At 40.6% G+C, this 17989-nt stretch overlaps 1 protein-coding gene across 4 annotated transcripts in view; it reads left to right on the top strand.

Annotated features, from left to right (window-relative positions):
* KIZ (kizuna centrosomal protein) overlaps positions 1-17989 on the top strand; it is a 115601-nt gene that overhangs the window by 63342 nt on the left and 34270 nt on the right. For all 4 annotated transcript variants that reach the window (XM_058432859.1, XM_032142106.2, XM_032142101.2 and 1 more), the window contains one exon: positions 9664-9757. In XM_058432859.1, the coding sequence (XP_058288842.1) occupies positions 9664-9757 (94 nt within the window). The remainder of the gene's footprint in view (positions 1-9663; positions 9758-17989) is intronic.

Raw genomic sequence — 17989 nt, 5'->3', positions numbered from 1 at the left:
TGGAGGGAACCTGCTCCCACTGCAGCATCCACCAGCACCATGGAGTGTCCAGCCAGTTTCCAGTACTGCACAGTACTAACCTTTTAGAGGATATCCAAAAACATTAAGCCATGGTCCTTGCTCCAGGTTTGCATCCTTTGGGAAGTGGGACTAAAGGGAATCTAAGCTTGGAGATCATAAGCTGGTGGCCTGCAGGCCTACCTTGGGCTGCAGATAGGTTCTCTTTGTCCTGTCAGTGGGTAGGCAACCTTTTGAATTAGTCACCACATTTTAAAAATTGGGAGCTGTTAAATAAAAACAAAACTTGCAATTATAAACTTCCAGCTTCTCTTAAAAGCTGAGAAGATCTAGGTTCACTGGGACACACACTCCTCAGGGGGAACTTTTGATGGAGGCACTGGCCCCAGCTCTCCACAGCCCCACCCCACCAACAGCCAGCATGGTCTCAGTTACCTTCCCTGTAGTCATCTGAGTGCTCCCCAGGTGAGCAGTGAAGGACTATTTCTTCCTCCCTTGCCTCACCTACTTACCTGCTCTTCCTCTGCCACCTACAGCACAAGGTCAGTCTCCTGACTGGTCTCTGGGCCTCAGGTCTCGTCACCAACTCCAGCCTTGCGAGGCTGCCAGGCTAACCCTCTGAAAAACACTGCTTTTGAGAAACCAGCAATGGCTCAGAAATCCACAAGCTTATTGCTGTATTCTTTCCAGAGTTTCATATTGAATTTAATTTTCCATTGCTATCCTACTATGACCAACAGCAACCCCTACCCAGCCAAACTTGTCTCCTTTGCTGGTCCCCACACCACTCTTACCCTGTCATTTCCCATCACCTTTGCCTGTGTCTCTCCTTAGTTTCAAATGTCATCTCCCCTTCTCCCTGAAACCTGCCTGGCTCAAGTTCTTCCTCCTTAGTGAAGCCCCTGAGACTCCAGTGATCTCTCTGTGTCTTTACTGCTTCATAATTCCTGATTGTCTGATGGCCTGCCCTATACCTCTCACCGTTGATTACAGGCTCTCTTTTACTACCCTGAAATTGGCTCACCATTGGTGGGACCTCTTAAGGGCAGGTGTTATTCTGGAAATTGAGTGATGACAAGATAAAGGCTTCCAGGAAGACTTAGGATCCAGATTTTGCCTAGGCAATAAGAGGTATTCATAGGTACTGTAAGTCAGATAGGCCTGAAGTCTGGAAGCTTTGGGGCAGCAGAACCCAGGAGTGAAGGACCCAACTCAGGGTCTGACCTATAAGAACTAAGAATCCAGGCTTAGAGTTTAGACAGAAGCCTGGGAATTGGCAAGGAGCTGGAGCACCAACAGTGCAGATAAGAGTCAGGAATAGCACTTGAATCCTGTGTGCCTGTTATTATTCCTTCCCAGCATAAAGGTACACTTCAGAGTAGGGGTAAGCCTGAGTCTGCAGTTGTCACTCACCCTCCAATAGATGGACCACGTCTCCTTCATCCTTATCACATCAGGCACATAGCCATCAACTAGGTCCAGTAACTTCACCAACTGTAGTGCTATTTACAAATTAGTACTTTGCAAATTAACATATTGCTTTATAAGTTGCTTTGTAACTAATCTTCATTTTCTTTTTGGGGTATGTGTTGAATATTCCCAGCTACAAACGTGAACAGCTCCTTTGAAGTAGAAACACTGTTTTGTTTTTGATATCTTCTCCTATAGCTTTTTAGAGTCATGCATCCCTCAAAATAGACATTTTTTTAAAGACAGTAACTAATCTGTTTGAAGGCTACTGTGATACAGTGATAGACCTAACCTAAAACAGTGACCAGATTTTTAGACTCTTGTCACTTACTCAATAGAGTGGATATAGATAATAAAAGATAAATCCCTCTTTCCATACCTTCCTATTCTGATTAAGAATAAAGAAAATTTGACTGCAGTAGGATCTGAATGGAAAACTGATAGTCATTTTTCTACATTCAGAAATAGAGGATGTAACCTATACTTCAGCCAGAAGTTTTCAATTTCTTAGCAGTGACAATTTAAGTAAATTTCATACGAGTTGTGGGGATCTAACTTTGTTATGATTGACAATATAAAATTAGCCTTTTCTGCTGTTAAGATTATCTAGCATACCTATCATTCAGGTGGAATGTGGAATGAGATTGCCCAGCTGTGGATTTGAACATCATTAAAGTCAACAAAGGGTTAAAAGTTACTTCCTCTGATGGATTTAAAATTGCCGCATACACGCAAACAAGTTTTTCAAACTGCCCCATTTTTTATCTTTGTTGAGAGACAGTATAGTTGCTGCATTTTAATGTCCAGATTATATTACAGATATGTTTCAGTAAACCATGAGGAACCACCATAGATTCTAGAAGCTGGCGATCTGTGCTTAAATAAGCATCTCCTGCAGCACCTTTTTTATTTTATAGGCTCTGTGATCACAGTGACATTCTGAAAGAAGACCTTGAAGCTCACAGAGCAGCTGTCCTTCACCAGCTCCCAGGACTCCTACCTGGGGGTGGCAGCTATGAAAAACAAGTCAAGTCTTACTGGCTTGACATTGCTGTCATGGTGGGATGGCCATTCTTGTTCCCAAATGCTCCAAAATCAAAAAGATCACAAAATTGCAATCCTCTTATTTATTTTTTATTTTTTGAGATAGAGTCTTGCTCTGTTGCCCAGGCTGCAGTGCAGTGGCGTGATCGCAGCTCACTGCGAGCTCCGCCTCCTGGGTTCAGGCCATTCTCCTGCCTCAGCCTCTCGAGTAGCTGGGACTACAGGCACCCGCCACCAGCCCGGCTAATTTTTTGTATTTTTAGTAGAGACGGGGTTTCACCGTGTTAGCCAGGATGATCTCAATCTCCTGACCTCATGATCCGCCCACCTCGGCCTCCCAAAGTGCTGGAATTATAGGCGTGAGCCACCGCGCCCGGCCGCAGTCCTCTTATTAAAATACATCTGCACTGTTTACTAGCAGAGAATAGATTGTTACTCAGGAGTGGTCAGTAGATGCATGTCTGTGAAAGCCCCTCTGAAGGGACCTTGTTTGGCTGGCCGAGTGAGTGAGTGGCTTTGGGTCTGCATAGCCTACTACATAGTGCCGTCTTCCTCGCCTGTCATGTGCCACCTAGGCTGTTTTATGTTAAAGATATAAATAGGGAGGATATTTAGAGGATTCAGCTTAAATCTAGTACACATTGGATTCTATCAAAGGGTGGATGGAAATCAGGATAATAGTCTTTAAAGGGACCTTGTCACAAGAAAACTTCACCGGATTAAGTGGCTTTGTTTTACATTACCTTCTGCGTCTGTACTAGTAATCTTGAAGCTATGGGAAGTGCTGGAAATGACCTTCCTGGTCAGTAGCTTTTCAACCTAAGGCAGTAAAGGGCAATGCCAGAAAACCCTCTTTCAGTTTTTATCATGCAGAATAAAAACCACGGTCTTAAAATAATCCTTTACAACGTGGTGGAAGAAGCTGGGTTGGGAGGAGTCCTTCTGCGCTCTCTAGGTCATTTGGTGATTGTGTGTTAGAAGGCTCTTTAACTAATCTCACGTTTCTTTCTCACTGCCTTTTGTATCTGTTTATATACTATTTGGCATAAACCACAGTTGTGGTGTGTAGCATGGAAAGGATATATGCATTTATAATTATCTGTGCAAACTGAGTTGTTAAACTAAATGATTCATTTTGTGACTCTCTTAACCTAGGCTGCCAAACTGTGATTATGGGTGATAAGCCATGATGTCTGCACCCACTAGACTAACGATTGTTAGAGTTTCTCAGCATTCATAATAGAACATTGATTTCCATTATGAAAGGTTGTGTTTTACATGACTATTGATCTACAGTTATGTGTAAATCAGTCTTCCATAAGAAATGATCCTTCTTTATGACCACCACAAATTTTAAAATTAATATCTGGAGTCTTCAAAACTGTTTCTTTACCACAATCATTTTTTAGAGCCAGATAAAGAAGTCAAGAATGTTTTCTGCTGTCAGCATTATGTTCTGCTACAGTTAGAATTGCAGTGACTGGGGATGCTGTTTAACACACACTGATTATCGCTGGTTCACTCTCTAGCCTTGAAAAAAGTGCCAAGTGTTTGTGACCTTTGAGAGACAGCAGTCAGGTCTTTAAACACAGATTCTTCCTGATGGATTTTAGTCACCAGGCTGCCCCGCTGCCCTCCTTGCTCTAGCTTCCTCTTGTGCCCCTTAGCACCCAGAAGTCCCTGCTGGGAACTCCAAGTCTAAGTGAAATAGACCTGTCTGCTTTGTAATTATCACCTGGCCAGTTTGATCAACCATTGCAGAAACACTGGTTTGGAGAGAATGATTTATTCTTGTTCTTTAATGGTTAATAACTCTTATGTCATATAATTCTTTTTTCTTCTTTTTAAAACAGAATCTTGCTCTGTTGCCCAGGCTGGAGTGCCGTGGAGTGATCTTGGCTCACTGCAACCTCTGCCTCCTGAGCTCAAGAGATTCTTGTGCCTCACCCTCCTGAGTAGCTGGGATTACAGGTGTGCACTGCCGCACCCTGCTAATTTTTTGTATTTTTGGCAGAAGATGGGGTTTTACCATGTTGGCCAGGCTAGTCTTGAACTCCTGGCCTCAAGTGATCCGCCCACCTCTGCCTCTCAAAGTGCTGGGATTACAGGCATGAGCCATCACACTGGCCTGGTGTCATAGAATTCTAATCCAGGCAGGAAAGGCTTTGACTGGTTACAAAATCCTTAAAAGAGTGTTTGGTGTAGCAGCAGCTCACATCTGTCTCTTTAATCTTGATCTGTAAAATGAGACACCTGCCCCCATAGCATACTCTAGAGCAGCAGTCCCCAACCTTTTTGGCACCAGGGACCGGTTTCATTTAAGACAGTTTTTCCACGGACCGGGGTTAGGGAGGTGTGGGCAGGGGCGTGGTTTCAGGATGATTCAAGTACGTTATGTTTATTGTGTACTTTATTTCTATTATTATTACATTTTAATATATAATAAAATAATTATACAATTCACCATAATGGAAAATTAGTGGGAGCCTTGAGCTTGTTTTCCTGCAACTAGACGGTCCCGTTTGGGAGTGATGGGAGACAGTGACAGATCATCAGGCATTAGATTCTCATAAGGAACATGCAACCTAGCTGCCTTGCATGCACAGTTCACAATAGGGTTCGTGCTCCTATAAGAATCTAATGCTCCCCCTGATCTGACAGGAGGCGGAGCTCAGGTGGAGCTAATGCTCCGCCCTCCTGCCACTCACCTCCTGCTTTGTGGCCCAGTTCCTAGCAGACCACATATCAGTACCAGTCCGTGGCCCAGGCATTGGGACCCCTGCTCTAGAAGATAATGTGAAGATTTCTGAATTCCTGCTCACAAAATGAAGCGTCTTAAGAGAAAAAAAGAACAAACCACTCTTGTCATCATTATTGATTTATGTTATATCAAGGATTAAGACCTTCATATGGGCCAGGTGGCTAACGCCTGTAATAACAGCACTTTGGGAGGCTGAGGCAGGTGGATTGCTTGAGCTCAGGAGTTCGAGACCAGCCTGGGCAACATGGCGAAACCCCATCTCTACAAAAAATACAAAAAAATGAGCAAAGTGTGGTGGTGCACACCTATAGTCTCAGCTACTCAGGAGGGTGACACAGCAAGATGCTGCCTCAAAAAAAAAAAAAAAGGTCATATGCAAAGTTTACTATTATCATGTGGAAGACCAAGCTATTGTTTTTGACAATTATGAATTATAAAAATATGATTCATATTATTTAGAGAAATTGATTTAAAAATTGCTCATTATTGTCTTCTGGAAAACATTTTAATATAAAAAGGATTAATAAGTATTTTATGAGAAACATAATGAGACTATCTATTTATTTTTTTCCAGGTGCAACTAATTCTCTATATTAGTGGCTACTTTCAGATACATTTCCAAATTGTGTTCTCATGCTTATACTGAAAAATTGAGTCAGCTTTGTGTTGTTTGGATTATAGTATATAAAAATCTCTATTTTAGTCTGCCTGCGTTCAGAATTAAATTCAGGGTATTTATTATTCTGCATTTAAAGTTAGGAAATACGGATACATTTGTTTAAATTTCACTTTTCTGATTGGAAGCCCTTTCAAGGACATGAAATTAATTATAGACAATTTAAACTATATTCCTTTATTACATTTTTAATTAAAGAATTACCTGACATTAAACTTTGTTTTTTTATGTGTCATCAGTATTATAAATTTTCCAATGTAAAGTAGACAAAACAGAAAAATCTCCTTTAAATCCTTTGTACCACTTTGCACATTTTCTGATGTGGTATGTTTTTGTAGAGCTATGGGCGAAGCTCCATTTAAGGAAGCCATGGCTCTTGCCCTTCTTGCCTGATCTATCCCAAAAGAAATCTGCAAGTCAGCTTTCTTTTGTGCTTTAAGAGTTGCCTTAGTTGTTCAGAAGTCACAAACCCTAGGTGCTATACCTCCTTCAACAGCTCATTTTCCATTTGACTTGTGCAGGTCAATTAATCAATTTTGTCCTTTTGTGGGAAATAAGTATAATAATTATAGGAAACCTTAGCTAGTTTTTCATGCTAGGACCCAAAGGGTAGATGCAATTGGGTGGTGTATTAGTAACAAGAGTCTTGCCTTCATTTTGCTTCTGCAGAAAATCATGTGTATTAGCCACCAGAGGGACTGTTCTTTGACAATTTGACTCACTTAGCTATTTAACTAATTTAATTCATCCTAATTAAACTTGCTTTCAAGCCAAAAGCATAGTTGACTTACTTACTTATAAGAAATATACCTGCTGAATGGGCTAGAATTTGCTGATGACTGGTCAGTGCATTTTCCCAGCAGGGCAGTCTGTTAAGAAACCAAATATAGATGCAAAGGTCAAAACAAAGGAATTGGGTAGTTTAATGACATCATTGCGGTACGGTGGTAACCAAGAAAGCAAGTTGCTGAAAGGTCTTTCTATCAAACTAGTCAGAAGCCTTAGAATCAAAGGATTCCAATGACTCATCTCACTTTATTCAAGTCCTGGAAAAAAATAGGGTTAGGTCAGGCACAAGTAATAACAATTAAGATTTATTAAGGAAGGTTCTGAACTGTACCTAGACTTACTTTCTTTTCCAGAGATTTTATTATGAAAATTTTCAAACATACAGAAAAGTAAAAGGAATCATACGGTGGACATGCATATACACACCACCCAGATTGTACTCCTGACATTTTATTGCACTCTCATATTTGTTTATCCATCCTTCCATCAGTCCTTTATTTTTATACGTTTCTAAGTAAGTTGCAGACACTAATATACATTTAACTTTCTACCTTGACATTTTTAAACATTCGAAGTCTCATATACCCACTACTCAGATCCACCAGCTGCTCACATTTCATCAGTCTTGTTTTATCTCTCTCCCTAACCCTTTTTTTCTTGAGTAGTTTAAAACAGACAACATATCATTTCACTCACAAATACTTATACCTCAATACTTATAAGGATTTAAAATACCATCATTTAACATTATCAACAAAATTCTTCAGTTTATCTAATACCTAGTCCTTGTCAGTTTGCCTTGCTTATCTGAAAAAATGTTTTTCTACATTTGTTTCGTTTGAATCAGAGTTCAAATAAGGTCCACATATTACAATTGGCTATGTCTCTGAAACCTCTTTTAATTTTGTGACATTCCCTCCGTCCTTTTTTTATACTATTGATTCGTTGGAGGAATTGGGTCACTTATCGTGGAGAATTTACATGCTGTATTTGGTTGGTATGTTTAACCAGTTCCTCTTTATTCTTTATTACCTGTAAACTGGTGGTTAGATCCAAATATGTGATTAAGTTCCTGGCCAGTTATTTTAGCAAGAAAATGTCATGGGTGGTGCTGGTACTTAAAACCGGGCAGCACATGATGTTTCGTTACGCCATGGTTCGTGATACTAAGACCGATCTGTGGGTTCAAATGTCGAAAGGCTGATGACTCCAGGACAGAAGTTTACTATTACGTAATTTTCACAAAATTACGACCATTTCCTAGATACATTCATTAATTTGGACTTACAAAATGGTGACTTTTCTAATTTGATCATTTCTTCTGCATTTATTGGAAGAACTTTTCCTTATCAGCTACTTGGTGACTCTGAAATGTATTTTTTGACCACAAAAGCAGGATAAATGCTTTATTCTATTTCTTTATTTACCAATTTGCAGAATAATGAATTGTTGCCGTACCAGCCTCCAAAGGTTTTAAAATTTATTTTTATTTTGTCCTTACTGTGGATTAAAAAAAAACATAAAATTAGCCATCTTAACCATTTTGAACTGTACAGTTCAGTAGTGTTAAATATCTTTACTTTGTTGTACGACAGATCTCTGGAACATTTTCATCTCACAAAATGGAAAATCTATACCCATTAAACAACTCCCCATTTTCCCTTCCCCCCAGGCCCCAGCACCCACCATTCAACTTCTGTCTTTATGAATTTGACTGTTCTAGGTACCTCATTTAAGTGGGATCATACAGTATTTGTCCTTTTCTGACTGGCTTATTTCACTTAGCACAATGCCCTTAAGATTCATCTGTGTCGTAGTATGTGACAGGATTTCCTTCCTTTTAAGGCTGAATCCAACGGTTTTTATTTTTATTTTTTAAATTTTATTTATTTATTTATTTTTAGATGAACTCAAGGATTTTCATGTATTCCCTGTGTTTCAGTCCATTGCAGTCAGTATCCTTTTGGTGCTTAAATTGTCCCATCTTTGACAGTGGGAGCTTCCTCAAGATATCCCCTCCCGCCCTTCAGTTCTTCTGATACAACTTTGAGATCTTCCTTACTTTCTGGTACAACAAGATGTTTCAGGTTCATCTTGTGCGTTTCCTGCCCCAGACCTGAATAGGGCATTTCTTTAATGAACTTTGGTTCCTTTTAATATATAAATACCACAGCCTGAGCAGCAGTATAGGCTTATTTTTTAACTCTTTCCTAATATCTTAATTTTTAAAAAACTGTAAGTAGACCATGGTAAGAGTATAACAAAACAACAACAACAAAACATCTGCTGTTGAGATGAAAATGCGATCTTTTTCTCTTCACTACATGTGGGAGACTGACCATCTATGCAGTGATTCAAAACCATTGTTGTGCTTTAGAATCACTCTGTGAGCCTTAAAAATCCCACTGACCAGACCAGGCATGGTGGCTCACGCCTATAATCTCAGCACTTCAGGAGGCCGAGGCAGGTGGATTATTTGAGCCCAGGAGTTTACGACCAGCCTGGGCAACATGACGAAAGCCAGTCTCATGACCCAGTCTCTAAATAAATAAATAGATTAAAATTTTAAAGTAAAATTTTTTAAAAGCCCACTGGCCAAGCCACACCCCAGACCATTTTTCCTGGACTCTGTAGAGGTGGCCCCAGGCATCCAGATTGTGCATAGCTCCCCAGGTTGTTCTGTGTGCAGCGAAAGTTGAGGATACTCATTTAGCAATGAAATAACCACAGTTTTTAAAAGTTTAAAAAAAAGGATACTTGGACTCAAAACTCCCTTAGACCAGAAGATGTTGAGTTCCAGACTTCTGGATAAACCATCTTCTATTAACGTAATTGAGGCCTTTAAAAATGTGGGAATCTTATAATATTACAAATCTACAGTGAGTGTCCTGTTTCTGTTTCATAGACCTGGACAAGCACCAGACTCAGGTGTACCGAGGGCACAGATGGGTCAGCATGTTGCCACCTTGAAAGAACATGATAATTCTGTCAAAGAAGAGGTAGGTAGCTAAACTGTCTGAAGTTTTCCCAATCACAAATGTGGACCACAGGGCAAGGTTAGTAATTTTTATTAAAAAAAAAAAAAAAAAGTTTTGGCGAGGCGCCGTGGCTCACGCCTGTAATCCCAGCACTTTGGGATGCTGAGGCGGGCAGATCACGAGGTCAAGAGATTGAGACCATTCTGGCCAACATGATGAAACCCCGCCTCTACTAAAAGTACAAAAATTAGCTGGATGTGGTGGTGTGTGCCTGTAGTCCTAGCAACTTGGGAGGCTGAGGCAGGAGAATTGCTTGAACCCAGGATGCAGAGGTTGCAGTGAGCCGAGATCACGCCACTGCACCCCAGCCTGGCGACAGAGCGAGACACCATCTCAAAAAAAAAATTATTAAGATGTGCAAATTATTCATTTGAGAAAATGTTATGTATTTGAAAAAAATAACGATAAGAAAAGTAGTAAGTGAGGTTTTGTGGTTGGTTGGTTTTTAACTTTCTGACCTCAGGCCTTTTGCATAATGTTTTATGTAGGAATTCGTTTTCCAAGAAATTTCGAAGCATCTTATAACATGGTTTTCTGTCTCCACTACGTACTTTAGAAATACTTTATAGTCATTCATGTCAATTCAGCAAATGCCTGTCGATCCATTACTGTACACAGATATCAGCCCAGATCCGTTGGAGGGAAAGAGACAAATAAAATGTGACCCTCTCCTTCTGGGGTGTGACATCATAGGATGCATGTAATAAGAAAATGTCAAAAATGTGGGCTTTCAGGAAACAGAGTCAAGCCAAGACTCCTGGAGAAGCAAGGAAGGCAGAGGACATGATGGAGGGAGTACAGGGGCATGAGAGGTGATCTTTAAAAGACAGACTTTTGATGGTACGAGTTGGGGGAGGGGGCAGAGGCGACAAGAAATGGCTGCTATGAGCCAAAGAGCACACTGGGAAACCCAACACATATTCAGGCAACAGAGCCATCCTGGGGCTGAAGCATGGGCTCAAGTCTGGGGATGGTGAGAAGGAGCACAAGAAGTAGTTGCTGGCCATGGTGTGCAGCATCCGACGCCAGGCCAGGGAGAATGTGTTTAGTTTCGTAGCTTTTGAAAAGCCACTGGAGCTTTTTGAACAGAGCTGTGATAGGATTTCTGCAGTGCCTTAGGGAATTTCATGTTTGGTTTGGGACTGAGACATTGAAGGAAGGAGCCCTGCAGTGGTTCAGGCAAGAGGAAGGAGGGGCCTGATTTGGGAGCTGGTGCCAAGAGAGAATTCGAAAATGCTAAACAGAACATGGAAACGGATGGAGCAAGTTCCCAAGGAAATCACGAGGGGAGGAACCAGAAGCCCAAGTTTAGAGCACGTCCATTGGCATATTCCTTCCTCATTCCCTAGAAAAGCCACATTCAGGGAAACAGCCTTTCTTCTCCTAGGTTGAACATCTTGGGAATGTGTCTTGTTTCAAAGCATGTTTTTTCATCTTTATATATAATATAGGATTTTCTGGCTTTGATTCTTTTTAAGGTGTTTTTAAAATTATTATTATCATGCTCATAGTGCAAGGATTATATATCTGCACCTTCTGGAGTCAAGCCTTGCCTCTGTCTTGAAGTCACACGCCCAAGTGGCTGTGCCATCCAGAGCCTCTGGCATTGCCCCTCCAGCCTTCCAGAGCACCTTTAGTCCTCCTCAGACCCCTCTTTCCTTGCCGCTCTAATTAAGAGAGTAGCAGGACTTTTTTTTTTTTATAGCATTTCAAACGTACATATATTCAGTGATAGGACGGACCCACTGATCCCATGCCCACAACCCAAATTCACATGTGTTGTTACCATTGCACCGTATTTGTTTCAGACCCCCTCCTCCTCATCTTCCTTCTTTCTCCCATCTCCGTACCCACCTCCCTTCCCCCTCCTTCTTTCCTCCCCCCACTTCACCCACCTTCTCTCTCTTCTGCTCTTTCTGTCTTCTCCCTCTTCTCCTCAAACTTCCTTCCCTCCCCCTTTCCTTTAGGGGGAAGAAATAAATTATTACAAACATAGATACAGCCCCCTGTATGCCTCTCACAGATTTCATGCCCCTTTTCAAAGATAACCTAGATCCATTCCTTCTTTGCTGATGAACATAGATCTTTTTTGTTTGTTTGTTTGTTTGTTTTTTCGAGATGGAGTCTCGTTCTGTTGCCCAGGCTGGAGTGCAGTGGTGCAATCTCGGCTCACTGCAACCGAGGCTCACTGCCTCCTGGGTTCAAGTGATTCTCCTGCCTCAGCCTCCCAAGTAGCTGGGACTACAGGCCTGTGCCACCATGCCCGGCTGATTTTTTTGTATTTTTAGTAGAGACAGAGTTTCACCGTGTTGGCCAGGCTGGTCTCGAACTCCTGACCTCGGGTGATCCGCCCCCCCATCAGCCTCCCAAAGTGCTGGGATTGCAGATGTGAGCCACCACACCCAGCCGATGAACATAGATCTTGAGAAAGATACTGTTTGGGTTTTATTGTCCCTTTGAGTTAGCACTGTCTTGTAACAACATTATTTCCCATGCTTGTTCACTGCAAGTACATCACATCTCAGGCATTTTAAGGGTGAAATAAGTGTTGATCGACTGTCCTTTGCTATCTAATATTTTTTTAATGATATTGTTTATATTAGAAAACATGGTCCAAGTCCCAAACAACCAATCTACTCAATTTTTCCAATAATGGGAGGGGGTGCTATCCAACTAGTATCTAGTGAATCAAATTACATTCTGCTTCCCCTAATAGATCTTTGTTCCTTTTTAAATCATTCTGATCTCATTTTAGTGATAATCGTAAAAATTACCAATAGATTAATGGCAAAATCTATCCTTAAAAATGGAAGTAGGCCAGACGCGGTGGCTCACGCCTGTAATCCCAGCACTTTGGGAGGCCGAGGCGGGCAGATCACAAGGTCAGGAGATCGAGACTATCTTGGCTAACATGGTGAAACCCCATCTCTACTAAAAATACAAAAAATTAGCCAGGTGTGGTGGCGGATGCCTGTAGTCCCAGCTACTTGGGAGGCTGAGGCAGGAGAATGGCCTGAACCCGGGAGGCGGAGCTTGCAGTGAGCCGAGATTGTGCCACTGCACTCCAGCCTGGGTGACAGAGCGAGACTCCATCTCAAAAAAAAAAAAAAAAGGAAGTAAACAGGTAATTTCTCATCCAGTTAGGTTGTGACTGAAGAAATGCACAGCCCCAAAGAACAATATTACCAAAATGATGCAGGCAGGGCAAGCCTTGTGAACTGAAGGACAAAATGCTTTTGTGAGTCCTAGAACTGTTTTGGTTTACATGTCATCCTTTTCCGATTAGTAAAATAAAGTGTCTTTCAGTTGTTTCTGTGTATTGAAACCGTTTACACATTTAGTAAATACTACGGGTTAAATCTTTCTCTTTAGATAAAATCTTAAAAGTAAGTGATTTTCAAAATTTAGAAAAGCTCTACTAGAAACTGCTTGGTTAAGAGTCTAATGAAGCTCAGAAATATTTACTTTGATCTCTTGGGTAAATGGCTAATTAAAAAGCCGCATGTAAATGATGTTTACCTGTGGGTCCCTGTGCTGTCAGCCCGAGTCAATCCCTTCTCTTGAGTAAATACATCATCAAAGCCACAGAAACTCAGATTACATTCCCTGGAGACCAGATAAGGTCTGCAGTGCCCACATAACCTATTAGGCAATTACATAATTGAGCTGCCTGCTTTTAAATCGGAAAAATTTGTAATGACTTTTTGTGGAAAAAAAAATGAGTTGGGTGCTTCATTAAAATACAAGATGCCTTAATATTACTTTTCTCCCAAGTGATATCTGTTTCTGCCCTGGAGAACTTTTGTCACAGCAGAGCAATTTGCTGGTGATACTCATAGAGTAGATCGGGTCCTGCCCCCACCATACACACAGACCAGTTTTATTCACCAGGAAGATGCTTTCCCCAAATGCTGGACTGTTTTCTTGTTCTTATCTCCTGAATGCTCATTTGCTGGGTCATATGAATATCTTCCCATTTAAAAAAAAATTGCTACACAGGTAAAATCCCTTCATTCCCTTTAACGTAGAACTTAAGTGTTGATGCTTGCATTTCTCTTTAAACACCAAGAAATTACTTCCAGTGTCCAAGAGGAGTATTCTTGAACCTTGAGGAAGAGTCAATTAAATCTGCATATTAAGGGAAAATATCATCTGCTGTCCACATCCATTATTTTTAATTATCTTGCTTTTCTGTGTCTGTATTAGTAGCACTGGTTTGCATATAGAAGGGAATTTAATTTTATCAGATGCATTTACATTCATTTTCTCTTTGTATTGGCACCACTGATAGCAGAAATTGGATTTCTTTAGAGCTAGCATATATTTTCTTTTAAAAACAAGCATTAAAAATCTTGAAATAGTAAGATAAACAAAAAGAAAACTGGCCATTATCTTACTGTTCTACTATTTATATATAACCGTGTTAACATTATGGTGTATGTTTTTAAAATATTTAATATATTGATATGGAAGGCCGAGGTTGGTGGATCACCTGAGGTCAGTAGTTCAAGACCAGTCTGGCCAATGTGGTAAAACCCCGTCTTTACTAAAAATAGAAAAACTAGCCAGGTGTAATGGCACACACCTGTAATCCCAGCTACTTGGGAGGCTTAGGCACAAGAATTGCTTGAACCTGGGAGGCAGAGGGTGCAGTGAGCTGAGATCGTGCCACTGCACTCCAGCCTGGGTGACAGAGCAAGACTCTGTCTTTAATAATAATAATAATAATAATAATAATTAATATATTGAAAAACATAAGTTGCATTATTTGTATACATAAATACATAACCTTGTTTTTTTTTACCCCCATTTGCTGCAAAGTGAACTCTTTCATACCATTACATGTTCTATTTACATCATTTCAAATGGCTTTACAGAGGTCCCCTGTCCACTGTCACTTCAGTCATTTACTGTTGTTCAACATTTGTTTCTAATTTTTCCTCCAGTAAAAAAGTTCCAAAGAATATCTGTGCAATTCAGATTTTACAAATATCTATAATATTTTCTTAGAATGAATTCCTAGATGTAGAATTACTAGGTCAAAAGGTGGGTATATCTTTCAGGCTTTTGCTATGCATGGCCAGATCTCACTCTGGAAGGGTCATCAGAGTTACCAGTAATGGATGAAAATAACATTTCTCTGAGTTCTTTATGAAACTAGATACTATCAACTTTTTTTATTAGGGGCACCAATTTGAGAGATGAAAATGACATCCAATTTTTTTTTGTTTCATTTAACCTTTTTATTACAATTGAGGTCAAACTTTTCTCTACCTATTTATTAGCTATTTGTATTTCTTTTTTCATAATCTGCCAGCTCATGTTCTTTGCTCATTTTTCTATTAGGTTAGTAATATTTTTTCTTATTGACTTGCAAAAACTTTTTAAATATAAATTTGGACATTTTGTTGCAATCTTTTTAGCAGTTTAATTTTTGTTTTTTAATTTTCTTAATGGTGTTTTGGATACAATGTCTTTTCTATTAATATCTTACATCTGTCTGTTTATATATTTGAATATCACAACCGTAAGTTTTTGGATATAATTTAAGAGTCAGCCTAGATGATTCTTGGGGTTCTAGATAGAGCAAGATTAATATTTAAACTGAACATGGAGGAAAATTCTAGTAGAACTGGGCTAATAATTAAAGGAATAGTACTGTAGGTGTAATTTATAGAACGATTTATCTGCCATAATGTCTGAAATATGGAGGTGTCAACATCAGTCGTTCCACAAATAGTTTGTGCCCTGGTGTTTAATTTCCAAGCCCTTTCTCCTGGCTCCTGGGAAGGCTGAAAAGTGAGGGGGTGGTTTATTGGTACTGACTTAGCCTTCAGACATCTGAGACCAATGGAACAATCTCTAGTTTTCTCTTCTGGGCTCCAAAAAGAGAGCCTTTATTAATAACAGGTAAGTTGAAACCCATGCATAGTTCATTCATAAGCACTGTCAGAAAGCCTGTGGTAAAATTGTTGTCTAATGACATTTTTTTTTCAGAGAATTAGTTCCAATTTGCAGAACCCATTTAGTCCCAGCATGGGATGTAATAAAGCAACCTGTTAACTGTTCTCTGAGCTTCTCTCTGTGTTAGTGTCATCAGTCTCAGACTGCAAACTTCTTCAGATTGGAGGTTTCCTTAGAAATACACTTTTCTGGAACATCTGCAAACAGTACATCTTGAGAATGTATTACAGATGTTTTCCTGACTGCAGAAGTTGTTTTTGCCAGGCACGGTGGCTCACGCCTATAATCCCAGCACTTTGGGAGGCCAAGGAACGCAGATCACCTGAGGACAGGAGTTCAAGACCAGCCTGGCCAACATGGTGAAACCCGTCTCTACTAAAAATACAAAAATTAGGCCGAGGTGGTGACACACACCTGTAATCCCAGCTACTTGGGAGGCTGAGGCATGAGAATCACTTGAACCTGGGAGGTGGAGGTTGCAGTGAGCCAAGATCCCGCCACTGCACTCCAGCCTGGGCAAGAGAGTGAGACTCTGTCTCAAAAAGAAGTTGTTTTTGACTAGAAATCTATGACCTATTGTCTATCCTTGTCTGAGGCTAACTTTTGTCTTCATCCCTGCTTATCATCTTTGAGAAATTATCTGTGGAATTATCTTAAAAGATAAGTTCTTTTATAAACATTTATATCAAAAAAGTAACAAATCCTGGAGATAAGTATTGAGTAGTGAAGATAAATGGGATAAAATACAGATAGTCCCTGACTTCCAATGGTTCAACTTACGATTTTTTGGTTTTACAGTGGTGTGAAAGTGTTAGGCATTCAGTGGAAACCATACTGCAAATAGTACAGTATCCAATAAATTACATGTGAAAATCAACATTTTATTATAAAATAGGCTTTGTGTTAAATGATTTTACCCATCTGTAGGCTTACATTAGTAAGTGTTCTGAGCAGTTTAAGGTAGGCAAAGCTAAACTATGATGTTCAGTAGGTTAGGTGTGTTAAATACATTTCTGACTTAACAGTTTTTTCAACTTGTGGGTTTATTGGATGTAACTCCTTCATAAACTCAAGGAGCATCTGGGTACAAAGTAAATTAAACTAGCAGTGCAGTATGCCCACCACATTATTTACCTCACCGTGGAAAAGAGAGCTCAGCGCAGAACTGTTGGCAATGGCAGTATTCTTGTCAAGCATACAAGGACTCATTAGAAAGGTGTTTGTAGTAGATTCCAGAAGCAGGTGCAGTGCAGTGGTCTGTGTAGGCAGTTGGGATGGGGGCAGTGATGGGAACCAGCCTTGGCCTGGCCTTCAAGGGCAGGACCCTATGCCTTCCCCTAGACTGCAGAAATGGGAATACTGAGCAAGTCATCCCAACAGTGTTATCACAGTGGAGTGAAATCCAGGGACTAGTTTCTAGAAATAGAGGAAAAGCCCGTGGTCACTAGAACTGCACCACAGAAAGGTCCTGGCTCCAAGGCTAACTTGACACCAAGTTCTTTGGCCAAGGGGACTAGAACTCCTTAAATCCCCCTAATCAGCTACTCCAGCTCCTCGGGTAGACCATGGGTCCAGGAGGTCAGCCAGTACTAGGGAGGGAAGAAGGCAAGAACTCTGCAGGGACGTCAGGACTAAAGGCAGTTGCCTTGAAGTGTCTGAAATGCCAAACATGCAAGACCAGACCTTCCGTCCAGATCTTCCATCTGGGCCTTCCGCCCGGACCTTCCATGCTCTGCTTTAATGACTCTCCCTGTCGGAGTGTCTTCACCTTGTTTCATGTTAATCACAAGGAAGGTTATTTTTTCCACCTTGTTCACTGGATTGTTAACCCTTCACTCTTGGCTAATGATGACCTATGAACATTTGTCCACTTCTGCTCTTCATATTAATTTTAAACTCTCATGTGCATTTCCCACAATTGGGTTGGATACTACCCAGTATTTACTGTCATTGTCAGCTACCTGTGGGTCACCACCACCACCGAGGTTTCCTCTCCAGCTACCTAAGGAAATCGCCACCTGTCAGTAGGAAATGAGAGAAACATACACTCTGGCAGTGGGATAATGTGACCAGTGGTTATCTACTAAAAGTTTAACTCTTATTACCAGCATATTTGTATTTCTTAGGGGAAAGTACTGACCTGAAAATCAAGAGACATGGCTACTAACCCAGGTCGTGTGAATTGCCCCTTTTTCTCCACCTCTAAGGTTGGCTCTGATAAAAACCTGT

Source organism: Hylobates moloch, unplaced genomic scaffold (genome assembly GCF_009828535.3).
Source record: "Hylobates moloch isolate HMO894 unplaced genomic scaffold, HMol_V3 SCAFFOLD_21, whole genome shotgun sequence".
Lineage (NCBI taxonomy): Eukaryota > Metazoa > Chordata > Mammalia > Primates > Hylobatidae > Hylobates > Hylobates moloch.
Note: the sequence above shows the minus strand (reverse complement) of the source record. Positions and strands in the feature narration are given on the sequence as shown.